Here is a 22,322-nt window from a genome sequence, read left to right on the forward strand (position 1 = left end):
AAAAGATACTGGAGGATTTCATGACGCATTCCAAGCACAGCAGAGGAACTGTGATGATCAGGGGGTAGTGTGGGTCCTGTAAAGTTTGTCATTTGTACATGGGAAAAGGAATCTTGAACCAGGAAGGCTAAAAGTCCATTTGACCATAACTCTATCGCCATGCCCTGCCCTGCGGACTGCACTGACTAAAGCTCGTTTGGTCCTGCAACAAGAGAGGCCAAAAGCGTTGCTTGAAATGATGCAAGACCTATGTGGTAAAGAAGAAGCCATGCTGTAATCCTGAACAGTTTGTCTTTGCTGCACACGGAACATTCTTTGGTAAAAGCACATTTTCAAGCACGGATTTATTTCTGGATTCATTATTTCTTGACTATATTTTCAATTCATTGTATACCTTATTTGATGGATACAAATATTTTGTAAAGTTTAGTTTTCAGGGTGATTCCAAACTTGAAAAGTCTTTGAGGGATCCTTGAAAACATGCAGGCTTTCACTAGAATGAACAGAGAGACAAGCGTTCATCAGCGGAGCGGAGCGGTAGAGAGGGGGAATACATCTGAAGGAGAAAATAGGTGCAGATCCAATAGCTGTCCTGTAGGCAAGAGGAGGTGATTTGAATTTGACTAGATATATAAACTTGTATTAATCCCCGTAGGGAAATTCAGGTGTAATAGCAGTAAGGTAATAGGAATAAAATCATTAAATAAAAATAAGATACGTACAACGCAGCTGGCGTATATTAGATAAAAGTTATTATGTGGGGGGTCAGTCCTTGGTTGTGGAGCCTGATGGCTACTGGCACAAAGGACTGGCCAAGGCGCTTTGTGGTGTGCCGAGGAGGGAATCAGTCTGTGGCTGAACGTGCTCCCCATCTGTGTTAGCTCATCATAGATGGGATGGGAGGGGTTCCTCCTCGTCCTCTCCTCCGCAACCGCCTCCAGATTATCCAGTTCAGTTCCCACCATGGAGCCAGCCTTCCTCACCAGCTTGTTAAGTTAGACTAGACTAGCAGCTACAGGGAGCCAGTGAAGGGTAATCAGCAGTTGTGTCGTCTTTCCCCACAAAAATCCAAAACTCCAAATTTGACACCAATTGAATAAAACTTTTTACCATACTTTTTGAATCTTTCTATCAGTTTTGCTACAGGGTTCTTCCTTATAACTGTGATTGACTAATCCTCTTGTACCCTTATTATCTTTTGTTAAAATAAAAAAAATTATATTTCTCAAGACTCCAGACAACTCTCTTCCATGAGGTGCTGCTGTTGTCTGCCTTAGGTCTGAGAGGGATTCAACAGCTCAAGAACCACTTTTAATGGCCAACCAGTTATATTGGTTGGTTCAACAGCACCATCTAGTGGTCAACTACCCTTCATAAACATCAGAAATATTTACCTCCTGTCAAGTTCGCTTTGCTGCCAGCAGTATTATGCAAACACTACACGGCCGATTCTGATGATTCTTGGGGTCGAACAGGGACCAAGTAAAAACTCACTACAGGTCCACATCAAGGGGCAGATGCAGCAATGTTTTGTTCCCTTTCTGTAACATTACAAGATAAGACATAAGGTCTGTGCTCTCTGAGTGCCCTTCTGGCTCTATTAGCTTTTAGTTTGTGAATTTCAGGAGGGTGTATTCGTATTTGAAACATGTGTTGTGTTGTGTTGAGAAAAAAAGGAGCTGCATTTTGAGTGATGAGGCAGTGGGGCATGTTTGTGATAAAGATATAACTTTATTTGAACGTAAACATGCTTTGTTGAGTACTTCTCCTACGTCTCCAGGCCAGGATGAAGTATGTTACATATGAAACACACATCTGATGTAGTGCCCAGTAAAGTGTTATTTAGATATATTAAATTGATTATGGACAGAGGGGAAGATTGGGGAAGATCCAGCAATAGCAGCTCATTATAGACCAATTGCAAATTGATGTAAAGAAAGTCAACAGGTTGTCAATACGTTTATGGGAAAGTAGAATGTATCCAACTAGAGACTGACATCAAGAAAGTCTTGGGCTTGAAAAGGTGTTAGTGGCTGTATATTTGGATATTGAAAAGGTGTAGGTTTTTCCTCAGTAGGTGGTGGTATGTGCTGCTCTTACATTTACATTTACATTTAGTCATTTAGCAGACGCTTTTGTCCAAAGCGACGTACAAGGGAGAGAATATTCAAGCTACGAGCAATAGAACCTGGTGTAACAATAAATAAATACTACTTTACATAAGAAATATAACAAAATGAAATAAAAAAGAAAGAAAGAAGTGCAGAAATGTAACTGCTGTAATTGCAAGTTACTAGTCGAAGTGCCAGTTAGGACGGGAAGTGCTCTCTGAAGAGTTGGGTCTTCAAAAGCTTCTTAAAGGTAGAGAGGGACGCCCCTGCTCTGGTAGTGCTGGGTAGTTCATTCCACCAACGTGGAACTACAAATGAGAATAGTCTGGACTGCCATACTTGCACAGACGGCAGTGCCAAACGACGCTCACTAGAAGAGCGCAGCATCCTGGGTGTAACATTTGCCCTTACAAGAGCATTTAGGTAGGTGGGAGCAGAACCATCAAGCACTTTGTAGGCAAGCATAAGTGACTTGAAGTTAATGCGAGCAGCTACAGGCAGCCAGTGGAGGTCAATAAGAAGCGGGGTGACGTGTGCCCTCTTCGGTTGGTTGAACACCAGACGCGCCGCCGCGTTCTGGATCATTTGTAGTGGTTTCACCACGCAAGCCGGCAGGCCCGTTAGGAGGGCGTTGCAGTAATCAAGGCGGGAATTCACCAAGGTTCTGTTTCAGTAGGTGGCAGTATGCACTGTACAGGCAGAGATGGGCAGTATTTCAATTACTTGTATTTGAAATACATATTTCAACTGCTTTGAGTATTTTGTCATTTGTATTTGATAGGGCCGATAAAAACTCTAACGTAATTTGTATCAAAATACTTTAGAGTAGAGTAATTTTGTATTTAAAATACTCAAAATACTTTCTCCATTGTTAAGGCAGAAGGAGATTTTTTTTCTGTCAGATTCTACCACTAGACCATCTGATCTGCCTTTGAATGTCATTGTCGAATCAGGCAACAGTCAGGCAAAAGTGGTGCTTCAAATGACCCCGCCCCTTTTTGGGGCGAAATGGAAATCGCCCAGATCTCTCTCATTGACTCTCACGTTAAATCCATTTTTTTTTCACAAAACAGGGCTGTGTTCGAAAACTTAGATAGCTGTCTTGATCCTTGTCAATTTATCTTCATTAGTACGCCGACTTAAAGGAGGTTCTTTCAAAGAGAGAATCGAGTTGTTGCACCGAACTTTAGCCATCTTGACAGAATGTGGCTGTGGCTATTACGGCACACTTTACAAAGTACTCTGCAATACAGTGCACTGCAATACAGTGCACTTACATATGTAGTTTGTTCTGTCGCTGATTAGTGTTGTCTGAAATGGAACACTGAGAGACACAAATGTGGAAGCCTTTAACCCGCAAATCTGTGCTCCGGCCAACTGGAAATTTGGCGAAAAACAAAGATGGCGGACCAAAACTCTGCTGACAGCCGTGTTTTGTATACAAATGTACATCTTTTAGCGTTTTCTCGCTTAGATTTTTTAAAAGTTACAGAGAAATAGACACTGTACTATCAGATAACACAGTTATTGTAACCAGCAATAATGGTTGAAGTGATTTGCGAAGCGTCAGTCAGCCAACTTTCCAAACTGAAAAGCTTCCGAAAGGGCTCCTCCTCTTCCGCTACGTAGCCGAGATGGCGCCCGTTTAGAGTGAGTAATGTCCATTATTTCACACTGCATTTTTTGACCGTTTGCAGTGCGCCATCCAGGTACTTTCAGTGCCCTGAATTCTGCTGGTTCTGTCAGTGTGAACGCCCTAAGCACTGAAAGTCAGTGTTTGAAGTGTGCAAGTGTGCGGTAATAGACACGGCCTGTGACTTGATCAAAGTCGTATGACGTCCTTATACACAATTACGTATGACAAAAGCATGGTGGGACGAGCCCTCCCGGAAGCCATAGAGATTGCATTGAGATCCCTGTTTTGTGAAAACATGAGTCACACAGCTGCTGCCTGCAAATATATATATATATATATACATAATCAATCAAGTTGTTGTCTTTTAATAGCTTTGCTTAGTTACACTGATATTCTGTGACTGTTTTTCCTATTTGTGGGGTTCCCCAGAGCTTTGTGTACATTATATAGCCCAAACCTGAATGCTCTGCTATACCAAACTGTGAGAAAACGGAAAATCCAGAAAAAGTATTTCCTATATTTTAAATACAAAATACATGTATTGTATTTTGTTACATTTTCTGGCACCAGTATTTTGTATTTTATTTTGATACATTTATTTGAGGGGTATTTTGTATTTTGTATCAAAATACATTTTGATGTATTTTTGCCCATCTCTGTGTACAGGCGTAACCTGCCAATGAAAAAACTAAGAATAGAAATAGAATAGAAAAGCCTTTATTGTCATTGTATTTGCATACAACCAAACTCTTGGTGCGACGTGGGACAACATATAACACAACAATAGTACAAAAATGGCTAAAAAAAAATAATTAAGAGTTCAACAAAGTGCGGTGGTATTGAGTAAAAGTACTTCCCTGAGGTGCGTTGCAATGAATACAGTAACATTTTCTTTTATACACGTGTGTAAGGGGACTGAGATGGCAGAAGTGACTTGCAGTCGAATAAGGTGATTTAATATTGCACAATGAAATTGCAAGTTTAGTGCATGTCTGTGTTTAATGTTCTGATGGCCGTTGGGAAAAAACTGTTCTTTAGACGCGTGGTCGTTGCTCTGGATGACCTGTATCGTCGACCGAGAAGAAGAACATTCCGAGTGTGTGTCAGTACGGCTGGTACAACAACCCCCCTCATGTGTATTTCACAAGGTCCTGAAATGGAAACAGTTATCATTGACGACACATTAGAGCAGTCTAGAGGCGGGGTGGAGTGACTTGACTGCTCTCAGCCCTCACTACAGTGCCGTCCAAAGCTGTGGACAAGGTGGGATTTAAGACAGTTATGTTATTTCCTGGTTATTATGTTATCTATTGACTGCCGGGTACAGAAGTTGAAGCTGTGAAACCATCTGAAACCAAATGTACTTTTGTGTTGCTTAGATTTTACTATGCCTTTTTTAGTTTTTTCTACTTGAGTACTTCAAAAATGTGTTATTTAATGGTTGTCATCTATTGACTCTCACAACTTTGTAGAGTATTTAAAATGAAGTTTAACCCAGGTTTTAATGACCATTTTGAATACAGTGTCTGTAAAAGTAAAAGGGGGGTTGTCAGATCTCCTATTGACCCACTCCTGCCCCATCTCTCCAGCTGCGGGCACAGGCAGTCAAACAAACAACAGCAGCTCACTGAGCCTCAACCCAAGAGTGAACGGGTGGGGAAAAGACATCCTTTATGTGAGCAAAGGACATTTCATGTTTTTATTTATGTTCACTTTTCCATACTCCATATAATAGTCACACACATGTTGTTGTATGTGGGTCTACTTTTTGATGTCCGTTGTTCAGTGTACAAATCGCGGCTATACAACCAGGGAAAAAATTGACAGGTAAGGTGCAGCACAAAAAATGATACTGTTTCCTTGTGAAGAGTCTATTGATGCACTACAACTCCCCACTTGTTGGTTTGGGATGACACTGAATGTGTTGGACCCTCCATGTGAAGATGCAAACGGAGTCAAAGTGGGCAGGGAGAGGGTGTAGTGGAAAACGTGTGAATGAAAACTCAATAATCTCAAGAAAATCAACAATCTGTATAACCACAGATTAGTCTGACTACTAAACAACTCAAAATGATTATGTGCACTCTATTTTTAAATGTGTATAGCAAACATACTGATGTTTGAAGCTCTGATGTGTGGGTTACATACCAGGAGCCTTCTGTTGGGCCAGTTGGCTGACCAAATATGGCATAAAAACTTCCGGTGCCCCCAATTCTCCAATTAAAAACAAGATCTATTCCATGGGGAAGGGCCACAGATGATTAAGTGTGACAAGAGGGGTCCATCAGAGGTATAAGAAAAGAATGCAAAACTCTGTAAAGTCAGTATTGTCTCGAAACTTGCTCAGGTTTATGCTGTTGGTATTGTACTGACAAAAAGAATCCTTTTTTGCTCTACACTCGACCAAGAACAGAGTTTTATTCAGATCTGAAAAGAAAAGAGAGTGCTTACTTTACTACAAACCTACAAATCAGACACGACAGGGGTGGAATTGAACATAGTCCTTAAGTCCTTGCCTCCCATCCTCATGTCCTCCATGGTTTCCTCAGAGGGAGGTCATCAATCAAGGGTAATTTTCTTTTAGGTATTCCTCAAAACCTTGTCTGATGTCAGTGGAAGGAGTTCTGTCATTATTGTCAAAGATGAGCTCAACAGTTGTTGCCACTGTCTGAAACTGGCAGCTATTGTTATGTAGGAGTCTCCTGCACTGAACAATATGTGATGACAACAAAGAGGAAGCACAAGCTGTGAACTTTTCATTTATTTTATTATTTTACTTCTATAAAAATGGCATGCTTATAAGGTACACTTTTGCTGTCCTACACAGGTTCGTCTAAGCAAATATTTCAAGTTTTACTTTCTGGCTACACAACTCTAGCGTAAAAACATGAAATTGCATCATGGTGATTTCAATACATTTAGTGCAAAATATTTGTGGGAGAATATTTCACGTTTTTGTTTCGGCTTTTTTTTTCTGTCCCTAGTGTCCCTTTAGGGTATGGTCATAGGCAGTCGTACAAAGATTCATGTCAATCCAAGTTTGGGCCTAATCTGACAGACCAGTTGGCAAATAGTGTCAATGAGAGCCAGATCCTCCGTGAGTGCTGATGCAGTTGGCAGAGTGACATCACTCAGAGTGTTCCATCCATCAGGAAAGGAGAAGGTGTAAAGGGAAATCTCACCTGGCAGGTGGCAGGCCACACCTGTGACAGGTCAGACGACAGGGACATAGAGCTGGGTAGAGAACCACAGCGCAAGAGGTCCCATAGCTGCTAGTGACATGAGACCAACCAGGTGGAGTGGCAGAGGCTGGACGAAACATGAAGCTTGTGCATTCTGTGCGTGGGGAAGTGAAGAACAATCTCAGCTCATTTGGACACATCATCTATGTGTTGTAAAAGAAGGAAATTGGGAAGATGAGCATCAAGCGGAAGGCAGTCCCAGAAGTGAAACGAAGGGACATGTGATAGCTAAGGACGAGCTGGAAATAAGCTTTTTCTGAGAAGAAGACAGGGCTCAAGGTGTTGTGGGATGTGCAAGAGCTGGCACAACTGTGATAGGGCAGGAAGGATTAGAAAGCAGAAGAAGGGAGGCCAGGCCTTTCCTAAATGGAATTGAGTGTTTCAGTTCATTGGGTCACTGTCCCTACGCATGAACATGAACATGGGCAGGAGCTTGACTTAGCTTTGGTCACATAGTTTTACTACATCTGATAAATACATACAGGATCACCTGCCGATTGTTTTTAATGCCAGTCTACTGCACCCAACTACTAAACACATGCACTCTAGCATCAGGCGATAGAGAAGGGACTGCAAGGCCAGTCTGTTTTGTGCCTGTTCCTGTTCCTCAGTCTTACTCCCAGTCAGGCATCGATGAGCTGGTCTCCTGTTTTAATTCTGCATGTACCTCAGGCCTTCACACTATTGCACCTGGAAAGGAGTGTTGACCCAAACCTCGTTCCCACCCCTGGTTTAATGACAATACACATTCTTAGGTTATTTTTATAATATCCACTCCCACTTAAATAAAAAATGATGGTGGTCCGGACCAGAACTCAAATCCACTGGTGGATATATATACGCTTGCTATCTGGGAATGGCCTTCAGTGTTCAGGTAGCAGACATTAGTGCACTTCTGGCACTTCCTCAAACATGCATTCATTTCTGCTGCCCGAATGCTGTGTCGTCCATTATCCCTTACATATTTTGCACTGTAGATCAGGTCTAAGGTGTTTTTGTTTTGAATACCAACTAAAGTGTGATAGAACTCTTCAATGATTAATGAACGAGGGCCACTGGTGGCACCACATTCTCCAAATGAACAGAATGCAGACATAATGGCAAGGCCTAGGACAGACTTGATTGGGTTTACCCAACCAGTAAATCAATCCATGGTCTAACTGATGAGGAAAGGCCTTTAATATTTTAGACTGGAGTACGAGTCTATGAAGAGTAATGGTGTCCACACAGGGATAGTTGTAAAATCCACTTGAGGCTTCAGTAACATCAGCATGGTAATTAGAAGGTGTTTGCTTTTAAATATTACATCTCTTACTAATTGAATTTAAACCCTTCAGCCACTCTTTTCGTTTTATAAAAAAATAAATAATCCTTGAGGTAATACAGAAACTGAAATCCCTGACAGATGCTCCGACTCCGTTTTGGTGAACACGTACCAATGATTTTGTATGTACAAGCCACATTGAACGAAGCTCTAGGTTTCTACAGTGTGCATGTCTGACAGAAATGAACAAGCCAACACTGCTTACAGTGCCTTTTCGTGACTACAAGTCTAATTAAGTTGACCTTTGAGGGACGCAATATCTTTGAAGTCGTTCAGAACCACCATATCCAAAATCAATTAAAGAACTAGATGATCAGACACAAATTTGAGATTGAGGATTTTATTTTACGGAGATCAACAAACAACTTACATACTTCGCTTAAGCACTAATCAGAATGTATACAATGTCATTTCCTATGGCTTTAGCATTCCAGGAATCCATTCCCACAGGTAAGCCTACGTAAATTCAAGCTTCATTCAACTTTTTCCTGCAGCTTATGTTGTAGGGCCAGACCAAGACTTTATTTTCAGTTCATGACCACCATCTTTGGAATGATCACTGTCTATCTGCTTACAAAGTTGGCTTAGTTAACCGTCTCAAAGTACTCCTTCGATCCTTCAGGTGTTGGTTTGATCTAGAAGGGGGAAAAAAACGATTAATATTCATTCATAGCAATCTTCGTTGGATATACGAAGATGAAACTGTTAAGTTCTGGAAAAAAAAGGGTTGTATGAATATTTTAACATATTTTGTCTATATTGTAGTCATGAGAACAGTTCATACAGATTGGAAATATCACTGTTTCATTGAAGTAATACATTAGGTCAAAGAAAACATTAACTGTTAATTGATTCATATGTGTAATAGTATAATTATTGATTTATTAAATTCTACTATATTTATTTAATATTATATATATATATATTTTCCCCAAATGGCATTTCTTTGCGTGTGGGTTAAGTTTTTTGAAGACAACATACGTGAAAATATGTGGATTTCTATGGACCCGACACTGAAAGAAAAGAATGTTCTAAACTGTGAAGTTGCCACACATCACACACTGTCAGTGGGCGTTGCTCCGTTCTGAAGAACTAGAACCGTGTTGACGCACAGCCAATGGCCATCTCCCTGGAGAGTTCAAGGCTAGCCTGAATGTCCATCCCTGCAGCTTCAGACTGACATTTAGCATCTCCTCTGAAGTTATCTGGGAAAGCCTTTAGTGCGGCATGTTGCTACGTTTTTTGCCATGTGTGGCAATCCTTAGTCCTAAACTTCAACGACAGCTCAGTTTAGTTTTGTGCAACATTTAATCAACTTTCCATTCTGATGTTCAAGTCACACCCCTTCATCTATGTTCCCTGCTGTGATTTATTTAAGCGACTGTGTCTGTGTCATTTGTGAAAAAAAATGAATTTTAGTTTAAATGACCGAGGACCCCACTACTGAAACACCATGATTGCTAGGTTTCAACACCTCAGGGATTTCTCTCCATAACAGTTATCTTCCTTGTTCCATGGTCATACTATCCAGGGTCTTTGTTATTGTCATGTTGTTGTTATTGATGCTTGTACAAGAAAGATTAAAATAGTATTTGAAGCTGCAGTAATCACAGTTAATCTGCAGTTGAGCTGATTAGCAGTAAAATAGCCACTATCTTAAATGGGCTTCATTTATCATAAGGCGCTCAAGTTTAATGGCAATTTCATGACTTTAATTTAGTAGGCTACCAAACATGTGGGGGCTCAAATTCCAGAACCAAGTGGTTCTCTCAATACTACACATGGGTTTGTGAGTTAGAAACTGAACCAAGTGGTTCTCTCAATACTACATACAGTATGGGTTTGAGTTAGAAACTGAGCTTGACATTTGTATGTCGAGGAGCCTTTCCACATGCATGCATCTAAAGTAAAAGCGGTCGAGATGTAGGACTCACCGTGGGGGATTCTGGTTTCCAGCTGGCAGGGCACACTTCACCATGTGTCTCCACAAACTGGAAGGCTTTCACCAGGCGGAGAGTTTCCTCTACACAGCGCCCCACAGGTAGGTCATTCACACTCATGTGTCTCACCACTCCATTTGTATCAATGATGAACAGACCTCTAACAAACAAACAAACAAACAAACAAAGAAAGGAATAAATCACTACATTTTGTTTAAGCAATAGATCATTCCATGCCAGCTCACCTAGAGCCTCAAATATGAATCGACCTATAAATCGTCTAAATGTGTAAGACTTCAGCCACTGCTGAAATTCAACATATGTGGATTCAGAGCAGGAAAAAGTGCAACTCTAACAAGTTAACCAGTTAATCTAGCTCAAGTTATTAGCAAGCAAGTTAACTGTGTACCAATTCTTTTTTTCATTTATTCCACACTGCATTCCAGATTATGAAATCGCCATTTTTGTTTGTTTATCCTAGACTTAACCTTATTCTGGACAGACTACCACCAGCATAAAGGAGTTCAGCTTGACCAGCACTGGTCGGCAGTATAGCTGATGGAGATAATTTCGCGTGGGCGACAGTGGTACAGGAGGTAAAGAAGTTGTTTAATAATCAGAAGGTTGCTAGTTCGATTCCCTGTCGAAGTGTCCTTGAGCAAGGCACTGAACCCCTAATTGCTCCTGATGTGCAGTGTGCCATCAGTGTAAAATGTGTATACATTGTAAGTCGCACATATGTAAGTCGCTTTGGATAAGCATCTGCTAAATGACTAATAAATGTAAATGTAATGACTTCAGAATATATTAATCAAGTGCCTTGTATTAACATGTACCTTGTATGAATCATGTGCTTATCTAAGCAGGAAGATGGCTTTTCTGTGTTTCTGTGTGTGTGTTACTTAGATTATTAGGTGCCACTGCATATGTGCAAGAGCATGTTTGGACCAGAGGTGATAAGCAGGGTCAAACTCTGCTTCTTTCGACCTTGTGCAAAACTGACATCCTTGCAAGACAGGGAGCCTCGGACGTCGGACGTCAGAGACCCACCACGTGGTTATCCCTGCTGACAAATAGTTTTGGCGCCAGAGAATGCTAAATCTACAGTCATGGACAAAAATATTGGCACCCCTGCACTTCTGTCAGATAATGCACCACTTCACCCAGAAAATTGTTGCAATTACAAATGCTTTGGTATTCACATGTTTATTTATATTGTTTGCATTGGAACAACACAAAAAAGCAGAGAAGAAAAGCCAAATCTGACATGATTCCACACAAAACTAAAAAAACTGGACAAAATTATTATTATTAACCTATTTATCTGCAGGTATAACCACCGATACCAATAGATCTGCAATTATTATTTTAGCAAATAATATTGGCACGCTGATTTATCGATCGTATTTTAGGGGGCACAAAAAGAATGTAGATTTCCCTTCACCTGTCCCTTTTGAAGCCCTTTTTAGGATAGGACTGGAACTGAGCCTCAGTGACTTACCTTAGTGCGATTCCCGCGCCCTCTAGAAGAACGCCATAGTCTTGAGAAATCCGCTTGTTGAGGTCTGACAGAAGGGGGATGTGGATGTTACCAAGACCTCCAGTCTACAAAATAAAATAACCTCAGATCAATGGTACACTTCTTAAGGATAGATTCTCTCATTGCGGTGATATATCTACTAAAAGAGGTGGGGAAGATTACAAGGTTCAATCCTTTTCTGGTCAGGTTGTCCAGGGCAAGTAATGAAAAAAAAAAAAAACTAAAGCAGATAGTGTCAATAATGGTGCTCCTACGGAATTCAGTATACGTCCAAATAACATGATCTTTTTTCAATGTATCAAGTTTTGTTTTACTTGCTTGGTCAAATTTTTAAAAGATTTGGTGGGGGAAAATTGAACGGAATTCAGGAGCTTTCAAGGCTTCAGAGGAAAAATTAACCATATGGGTTAGAACAAAAGAATCAGAAATATAAGCTTCTTATAGCGCCCCCTAAAGGCGTAATCAGTCATTTTAGTTGTGCGATTCATTTCACCAATTTGGAATCTATGGTGAAATCTACTGGTGCCTGTGCGATTTACGGTTTTTGCTGCTTTTGATAGACTTTGTAAGACCACTGAGCTATTTGTGAAAGTGAGTATACAAAATACCAACGATTTTTTGAGACAAAGGAATAATTATACATTGATTGGATTCCACGGTTTAGATATTTTATGTATGTTTTTTGCTAAATGACACACATATTGAAAACTGAAGATAGGAGATTTCCACTTGGATTAATAAATTGGGAAAATGGGAATTTGCTCATGATCTTCATGAACATTAAATGCTTATTGAAGAATTCATGAATTGGGGTATTCTTTACTGTATTCAAACTGATATATAACGGACTTCTTATGGTGGGAGATTAACATCCACATGGATAATGAAAACAATAACTGTAATGCGATTGTGAGACTAGACTCCATTGGTATGTAAACAGACACACTCATTACTGCGATCGATCGACACCATTGATCTTGTATTAGCATATGGTTTAGAAATCGACCATCTAATAGCTCGACCTCAAAATACTGTCAGATCACCTAATTACTTTCAACGTGCAATTAGAACCAGAGTCAATCCACTTCTACAGCCATTGTTTATCTGACAAGACCACACCAGACTCTTGATCATTCCTACTCTCAACTACGGGACAGTTATAAACCCCTCCTCCGCCCAGCCTTTGGTATGGCAGATAACACCTCCATAGACAGAGAGTTCTGAACACAGTCACACAAATGGCCCAATAGCTGACACTGAGGGTACTCCCACACAGTCTTTGCATTCCAGCCACTCAGATGATGTACGCATTACAATACCACCTTCCCTTCAGTCTGATTCAAGCAGTATTCACGAAGCCAGATCTCGTGCTGGACGTATACTTAGACCGGTTAAGCGTCTGTTGTATCAGATGTCTCAATGGGGTATTGTCAGGGATACCAGTCAGCTTGTTGACAAAGCCAATAATTCAATGTTTCAATTATTTCAGTGAAATAGATATTTTGTATATATATGTATATATAGTTGGGTTTTAGTAAATTTCAGTGTATCCTTTGGGTAATTTAGATATTTTTGATTACTTCACCATGGATGTGTCTGAGTGTACCTGTAGGGACCTTTTTCTATGTATGGGATATGGTTTGTGTGGGGTGTAGACTGCATCCTACTTCCAGAAGCTGGTAGTGAGCAAGGTGCCGCTCTCTTTCCACTTCATCCTTTTGGGGATACTTTTCAAGTTGGAGTATTTGTGTAACCATGTCATGTTAGGTGTTTTATTGACCACTATTGTAAATGTGATGCCTTGTTCATCTAACGATTATGGGCGAAATTCAGAAGGGGTGGGTGTAACGGAGTTGAAAAATCCGTTTAACTACATAATGTATATACAATGAGTTTCGCCATAATTCAGCAGTTGTAAATAATGTTGGTGTTTTGGAGCCACCTCTGGAGCTGTGGTGTACTGTCTAACCCTTGAACACTGGAGTGAGGAATCTATTGCCACTCTCCAGGACTGCTTTGAAAGCACAAACTGACCGGTGTTTGGTGCTGCAGCTGATGGGGACATTGATGAATACACAGACTCTGTCTCAGCCTATATTTCCAAGTGCATTGATAACATCGTCCCGAGAGTCAATTTTAAGACTTTCCCCAACCAAAAGCCCTGGGTTAATGGTGATGTCCGTTCTAAGCTAACAGCACGGTCCTCTGCCTATACCTCTGGGGACCTGGAGGCCTTGAGGAAGTCCAGATATGACCTATGGAAAGCCATCACAGATGCCTACAGGGACAAGTTGGAGTCAAGACGGATGTTGTGGACCTCCATTGTAGACTATAAAGGGAGAAATAGGAGTGATGCCTGGCTCGCTGCCTCTCTATCTGATGAGCTCAACACCTTTTGGTTTGAGGTGAGCAACACCATCCCTATGGCAACATTAGCCGAGGACCAGGATGACTGCATTCTGTCCCTATCTGCGGCTGACGTGAGGAGAGCTTTTAAGAGTAAACGCTCGGAAGTCACCAGGGCCAGATGGCATTCCAGTCCGTGTCCTCAGAGTGTACCCCAACAAGCTTGGGGAAGTATCAACCTTTATTTTCAACCTTTCCCTGAATCAGTCTGCAGTCCCCACCTGCTTCAAACCAACAACCATCATTCCCGTATCAAAGAAATCTCCCATCACCTGCCTGAACAACTCCGGCCCTGTAGCACTGACCTCCATCATTCTGAAGTGCTTTGAGCGATTAGCCAGAACCCACATCTGCTCCTCCCTTCCTGTGACCTTGGACCCCCTCCAGTGTGCATACCGCCCCAACAGATCCACAGATGACATCATTGCCCTGACAGTGCACACCGCCCTCTCCCACCTAGATAAGGGGAACACTGCCATTTAGAGATTACAGCTCAGCATTCAACACAACTGTTCCCACTAAGCTCGTTCGCAAGCTCAGGATCCGGGGTCTTAACACCTTTCTCTGTAACTGGATCCTGGACTTCCTGACAGGCAGACCCCAGGTGGTGAGAATGGGTAACCCCTCCTCTTTTGTACTGACCCTGAACACTGGAGCCCCTCAGGGCTGCATACTTACGCAGTCCCCTCCTATACGCCCTGCTCACGCACAACTGTGTGGCCTAGCGCAGCTCCAACGTCATAATTACGTTTGTAGACGACACCACCATCCTGGGTCTAATTTCCAACAATACCTACAGAGAGGAGGTCAGTGCCGTGGCAACATGGTGCCAGGTCAACGCCCCCATTCACATTGATAGAGCTGAAGTGGAGAGAGTGTCCTGCTTCAAGTTCCTCTGTGTGTTCATCAATGATGACCTCTCCTGGACCAGACAAACTGTCACGACAGGCAACTGCCCAAAAGCGCCTATACTTCCTGAGGAGTTTGGCATGTCTCCCAAACTTCACAGACTTTTACAGATGCACCATTGACAGCCGTCTTACTGGCTGCAATCACTCCTTGGTATGTCAGCTGCACCACTGCTGATCGCCTGGCCCTCCAGAGGATGGTGAAGTCAGTGGAGCGAATCATTGGCTGTGACCTCCCCTCCGTGCAAGGCCTCTACCACACACGATGCCTAAGGAAAGCATGGAAGATCAAAGCAGACTACAGCCACCCAAGCTATGGACTGTTCACGCTGCTGCCATCAAGGAGACGTTAGCGGAGCATTCTAACACAGACCACCAGATTCGCAAACAGTTTTTTCTCCCAGACCATCAGGTTTCTCAACCAGCAACATTAAGTCAGTGACCACATGTTTGCGATCACGTCATGCATGCTCCAGTCACTTCCTATGTACATCACCACAATTGAATGGACATAGCCATTGGCACTTTTACATGTTATATTTGTAACAATATTATACGGCTCCTCAGAATGTCCCAAAAAGTTCCATTGATTTGAATGGGCCACCCCAACGTTTGGATGTCTGATATTTCTTTATATTGACCACCGTCATTGGCAACGGGTTTTGTGCTTCTAATTCACGTCATTTCGCAAGTAGTCCGGTCATTTAATGTAACGGAAAGTCATTGTAACTTGAAGTCAGCAAGTAATGGGTTGCTACGCAATACCTGAAACTTTAAAGGTTTATTTGCGGTAAGAACTATTTTTTCTTAGCGGAAATCACAAAACGGCAACAAAATCATTAGTCCTGTTTGTCCTGTTAGGATATATATTTTTTTTAATGACCGCCGGACTATACATTATCCCTTACTTATTACCCTTTATCCTTGTCCATAGAGCCCTCATCTTTACTGGCTCTGGAACTGCTGCTAGCATTTTACTTTTTGCTTCTTTGTCTACTACTTATATATTTATTATTGCCATTCTTGCCCTTATTGTGACTTACAATCTTTTTGAGTTGTTTCCTGCGTAGCAGTCGGGTGGGAATACGCAACACCTGTTACTTAATCGTTATGGAGTCAATCCCATGTTGTTTTTACCTGATACAAATAAACGGAATTGTATGTGAAAGGGGGATAGCTTTACCTGGCAGATTTACTGTGCGTATGTCGTAGGGCAAAATCAATTTATAAACTGCAATATATAGTGGGGAAATGATGGTAATAATAATAATATTAATAACAATCATAAATATAATTGAGAGTTTTGGATTTGGAAATTGGGATGGAGATTCAAAGATTGAGACAAGACGCATCATGGGAGAATGGTGGAACCCTCGGATTACAAGACAAACACCTTTCCACTGACCCACTGGGAAAGACTAAATGTACTTGAAAATCCACTATTACTAATCCCTATTACTATCTACTACCACGACTATTCACAGATTGCATACATTTTAGAGTTTAGATACTCTTGTTAAATTGATCGTTTTTGCTCAATTTAATGCATATTAGAGATTTGGCACTGAAAATTGGGGATATAGACTGTGAAGTCCCTGGTCATCCCCGTGTTGAATCTACTGGGATAAGAAGCACCAACTTTGGTAATTGCAGACATTTGAGAAAATCTTTACGCTTCCCTAAAATAACAAAGGAGGCTATGGTAATCCCACAGAGGCAGCAGAGTGGGTGACCTTGCAACAGCCCAATTCACCCACTCAAACTGTTGAACATTTGAACAACACAGAACTTGATGCAATTGTTGATGCAAATTGTTTTCTGCAATTTTATGCACAGTTTATGCAATAAATCAATAGAATATGCAGCATCAAAAAAAAAAAAAAGCTGACCCTAATATGACACGGGACAATAATACAGATGACACAACTTGGTATGTCCCTGTTTACACTAAATCTTTCGCCACACACAAGGTTGAACACACAGGGCATTAACTGTACCTTTCTTGGAGTATTGGTCCAGGCCAGGTGAGTGAAGTGGGAATCCACAGACACACCAACAACCTCACAGTTGATGTCATGGAACTCATTAGCCTTGTCACTGAAGGAGATGATCTCAGTCGGGCACACAAACGTGCTGTACAAGAAGCCAAAAAGAGTAAACAACGGATGATCATCACAGTCCATTCAATACCAACACATTTAATACAGATCACAGTTTCAACATCAGCCATAAGGTGTCTCTACAACAAGCCACAACAGGTTTTCCTCCATTTCTCTGGCATTGTTTGGTACATGTTCAAAAAAAAAATTAACCTTCAAAACAGTACACAACATTTCCAAAATTCTAACTGTCCTTTCACCTGGTGAAAAGATTGAATGATTCAAACCCTGGCCACATGGTGCAGTTCACACATGCTGCTGGGACCCCATTGATTGTGGATTGTGGCTGTATGGATTTATCTTTATGACGATTGGGATTCCTTATATGGACCGGTCCCTTCATCTGTTATTTACCATTCACCATTTTTATTACTAGGGATTCAATTGGGATTTCTTATGTGGGGGGGGGGGGGGGGGGGTGCTCTGTGGATGCCACTGAAAGGCTCTGCAAGAAGCCAAACGTCAGTGAGGCCCACTGTCTGGCCATCGTCTGCCAATGGCCTAGATTGCATGCCCAATATAGAGACGGCTGTTGAAGCCCTGGTGCTGACCCCTGATGAAGCACTCCGGCCTGATGCCCGTTGTCCCCAACCACAGTGCTGTTTGCCAAACGACTACATTGTGAAGAGCTATGACACACAGTAGCACGTATTGGACGTCTTGGGAATTCCATGTCGCATCTTATCCTAACCCTGTCCCAGACATTTCAGAACTCTGAGGCTGAACCTTCTGTCCAGACGCCTGAGTGACGCCTGAGGGGGCAGACAATGACTGCTCCACTCCCGTGGTCGGGCGCTTCACCAACCTTGCCAGGCAGCCTCTGATCATTTATCTGTTTATCAAATTGATGTTTACTAACCTAATTGTCTCTCTTATAGCCTGACCTTTGCTCACAAATGCCAAAAGCCGTGGAAACATCGTTCCTCATCACCATATCCATTAGGTACAACTACGCTTAATGGCAGCCGAAATCTACCCACTCAGCTCTGGATCCAAGGACCAAAATGAACTATGTCAGTGAGGACAAAAACACTGTCACAGCCAGCCAGACTGACAGATGAGATGACTGGCCTAACTTCAATTATGGTCATTCAGAAAGGGTGTTCAGTACAGGGGTAGGAGGACAGTCTAATAGGTCTCCGTTCCTCACTGAAGCCTCAGAATGTTGACAGACTTGTGTTCCTAGCACACACCTTTGAGCAGTTAGCTGCCCAAAACAGGACAATGTTCATTAAGCATCATGTTGTCATTAAACATACTTACAAGTCGAGCGGGTAGAAAAAAAGCACAAGGTATTTTCCTTTGTAGTCATCTAGGCTGATCTCTTTAAACTCGCCTTGGTGGACAGCAGTGCCTTTGAAATGAGGCGCATTTTGGGTAACCGCAGCAGCCCACCTAACGCAATCTTTGTGTATGAAGTAAAACAGATAAACACAGAAAACATAGTAAAGTTAGTCAAAATGAATTATGCAATTAGGAAGGATATGGCAGACTGCTGTTTGCTAAATGAGTTACTTACTGGTTGAAAAGTTCTTAGTGTGATTTGTTGAAACCCCGCCTGTAGCAATTCCAGTCTGTGCGGATGCTGCTCGAATCCCACTGACTGCCACGCGCTTCAACTAAAAACAGAGTTTCTTATAATTAGCTGGAAAATGCGTCCAGATAACAACCTTAAACCAAGTAACGTGACCTAACGTCACTGCTGTCAAGGTGAGTCAACGTTAGTTAAGGCCTACGAATCCAACGAATGTCTGACAACTCATCTAACATTAGTTTGGCATAAATTAGCTAGGTTAGGTCAATTTTAAACTCCAGAAGAACAGCGAAGCATTTCCTATAACCTATAAACGTGAATGCCTCACATTCAAATGTGTAAAATCCAAAGTAATGTAACCTTGAGATATGTTGACTCTAAATAACTTCACACAACGCATTGCATAGGAAGATTTTACAATGCCGCTTTCCTTCGGATGACGGTAACCTTAACGCAAATATTTTTGAAAACTGTACATGAATTTAAAAAGAGCAATTTGATCAAATTACCGAGCTGCCAAACAGTCTTCCAACGTAGGCTGCCATCCTACGAAAACGTCACGTGCAGCGTTAATGTCTGATTTAGCAAAGAGTTCCGTGCAACCAGAGCGTTGTAAAACCACAACCACCTGCGCTTGTTCTGCGTGTGGCGTAACCAACGTCCTTCTAACTTCTCTGGTGTAACCAGCGACAATAACAAACAGTACAGTATGGCTGCTATTCGTCGTGTTTTCAAAATAAAAGTCTAAACTTATTCATTTGCTTTTATTTATCGAATGGATACTAATAAACAGAAACAAATACTCATTTAACAAAAGGTTGGAAAATACAAGCTGTTAAAAACCTTATAATATTACCTTATAAAAAATACCACATTCTTATTATTACAATCAATTATTCAGCTGTTTCTTCACTTGTTTCTCCGTATAACAGTCTCTCCACCTGCTTGAGATTTGGAGAAAATTGCACATTCACTATACCTACAGTAATCACCTAATCACCTGAACTGTACATTGTGTGGCTGGGAAAACAACAAATTGTGAAATTAAACACTCATTACATGTCTTTTTAGAAAATGTATGCATAATGAGTCCTTAATCACCTTTGTAGGTAAGCTACCAGGGCATGATAAGCCCCACCCGAATCACATACATTAGATCTACACCATTTACCTACTGATGAACTTGAAATTGTCTGGCTGGGTAAACAACACATTTTGCTCTCTTGATATGGGGGTGAAATGACATCCTGATAACATGCAGGGTTTTTTTCTGGTTTTGTTTTTAGAAAATATATTGACATTGAGGCAGTGGTTCCCATACTTTTCAGGGCAGACCCCCTTTGACAATGAGAAAAAAAGTGCTTGCCCCCAACACATGGTGCAAAGGTTGAGATGCTCATATAGTCTGTTGCCTGTGTTTAATAAGCTGTTGCATTGCTGTTGCTCTTTTTTTAAATGGATCAAATCTACAGTTTTATGAGTGGCTTTGTATAGTTACATTGTTTTAATTGGTTCATGTTAGGTGCATGTCCATTGTATTAATAATAAGGCTAGCTATCCCTTCTAATATATAGGCTGGTGGTAGGCCCTGACCATATTGTAAGTACGAAGTAGGTTATAAACTCACCGAACTAGTTAGAGACTGCTATGCTGTAAGAGCAGAGCCATGCCAGTAGTTGTTTGTTTGGGTCGTTCCATTTTTTCGCCCTCAACCTGCGTCCCCCTTGCTGTAACTTGGCGGCCACCATTGGGGTACCACCCCACTATTTGGGAACCACTGCATTGAGGTCTGCATCTCTTTTGTTGGTACTAGGGCATGGTAAGCCCCAGCTGAGTCCCATACAGTAGTTCCACAAAACATTGGGTTAAAAATTGTCATTACTATTTCACCCAGCAACTTCAACCCATAGCCGGTTCATATTAAAACACAATACTTCTTCTGTACAAACCAAACATATTTGTTGAAAGTCACACCTTCTCCTAACAGCTCAATGTATATGTTAATTTAACCTAATATTAAAGGCTAATATAAAATATTAGGTAAGTTAGCCTATACGGTCAAATAAAACAAGTTAGATAAAGAGACTTCAGACAATTGATTTCTATTTTACAATATAACAGGTCTACTTTCCATCATGAGAATTCCTTCCACTGTTCCATCTATTTTTTGGGGGGTAATGTTCAACCTTTAAATCAAACACAAAACAGATTGTGTTCATGCAGAGTAGAGGTTCTCAACTGGTCTGGCCTTGGGACCCAAATGGTCTTTAAGTTGCAACCCAAATGTTTTAATTAAAACCATAAAGTGAACAGAAAAATGTAAACATAAACAAAGGGCATACTTTTATCCCGAAATTCATAGTACATTAGTCTAAGGCTAACATCAAATAGATACAAAATAATTGACCACACCATCAAGTTATCTGGGGACTATTTACTTCACTTTCACCTAAATACAACCACACCTCAGACTTAGTCCTCTTAGAAGGCTGAAAAATCTCCAAAGCCTGTCACTGCCTTCCATCATGTTTTCACTGACACAAAACAAACGCACGTTGCATGCTGCTCCTGCGTCTGGGAGACTGTTGCTAACTTTGGTTGATGCTGGACAGTAGGCTATTTTACAAAGTGCGTTTTTCAAAGTGTGGTAATCAACCACAGTTTTAATGATAATTCAACCAAGTCTGTGGTTTTATTATGGTTTACCGTTAAACCAGTAACCGTTTCATTCCTAGTCACAAATGTGTTGTGTGCTTAAGTGTACCTACAAGTGTTGTCATGTATGAATTCTTCCACAAAGACTTCTCCCAAGATCCTCCATCCAAGAGGGCCAACTAGGCAGATATCCACCTCTCCTCCAGTCTACGGCAAAGCAACAAGACTGACAACCAAAGGGGCGACAGTGAGCAGACCCTAGAAGGCAAGGTGAACTGGTCAACTGATGCCAACTACTGTGCACTGGTTTGAGTAAAAACTCCTTTGATGCAGTGGACAGGAGTGGACTCAGGGTGCAGAAGGTTGACTTCATGGAGTTTGACGGTTTCTCAACCATTTGTCAAGTGTACGCCAATCGTTGTAAGGCAGAAAACACCCTGAAAATGATCAACTCTACACTCCATTCCATTCCATACTTCCATTGTTTGTATTCACAGCAACCCCATTGCATAAGCCGTGTTTCCCTGGCAAGCCAGCGTTTTGATTGGCTAATGTGTAGTCATGCCAGCCGCGTATTGCCCCCTCACCGGTCAATACGGATCCGTATTGCCCTATGACGACATTTTCAAAATGAGCGAAAGCGATCAGTCTGAGATTTACTATCCAGACAAAAATGAAAACATCAATAGCCATGAGGAAATTCAGAAGAAGCGAAAATTTGTTATTGAAAGTGATGATGGAGACTAGATACTATAGTTTGAATCACTTGTGTTGTTACTTTACTGTAAATTAAAGCCATTTTAGCTGAGCCGTGTTGTCCGTTTTCCATTGATCATTGAAACTTGAAGTTAGCAAATAATTGGTTGC

General features: G+C 41.4%; 1 protein-coding gene across 1 annotated transcript; it reads right to left on the reverse strand.

Moving 5' to 3' along the window:
• Positions 1–8,637: 8,637 nt before the first annotated feature.
• On the reverse strand, positions 8,638–19,479 carry prdx3 (peroxiredoxin 3). Its single transcript, XM_012819041.2, has 7 exons — positions 19,310–19,479; positions 18,786–18,885; positions 18,530–18,671; positions 17,105–17,240; positions 11,755–11,858; positions 10,248–10,413; positions 8,638–8,948 (listed from the first exon to the last, which is right to left on the reverse strand). Exons 1-7 carry the CDS (start codon positions 19,343–19,345, stop codon positions 8,898–8,900), a joined length of 735 nt encoding a protein of 244 aa, XP_012674495.1. The 5' UTR covers positions 19,346–19,479; the 3' UTR covers positions 8,638–8,897.
• Positions 19,480–22,322: the final 2,843 nt, after the last annotated feature.

The sequence above is a fragment of the Clupea harengus genome, chromosome 13 (assembly GCF_900700415.2).
Source record: "Clupea harengus chromosome 13, Ch_v2.0.2, whole genome shotgun sequence".
Taxonomy (NCBI): domain Eukaryota; kingdom Metazoa; phylum Chordata; class Actinopteri; order Clupeiformes; family Clupeidae; genus Clupea; species Clupea harengus.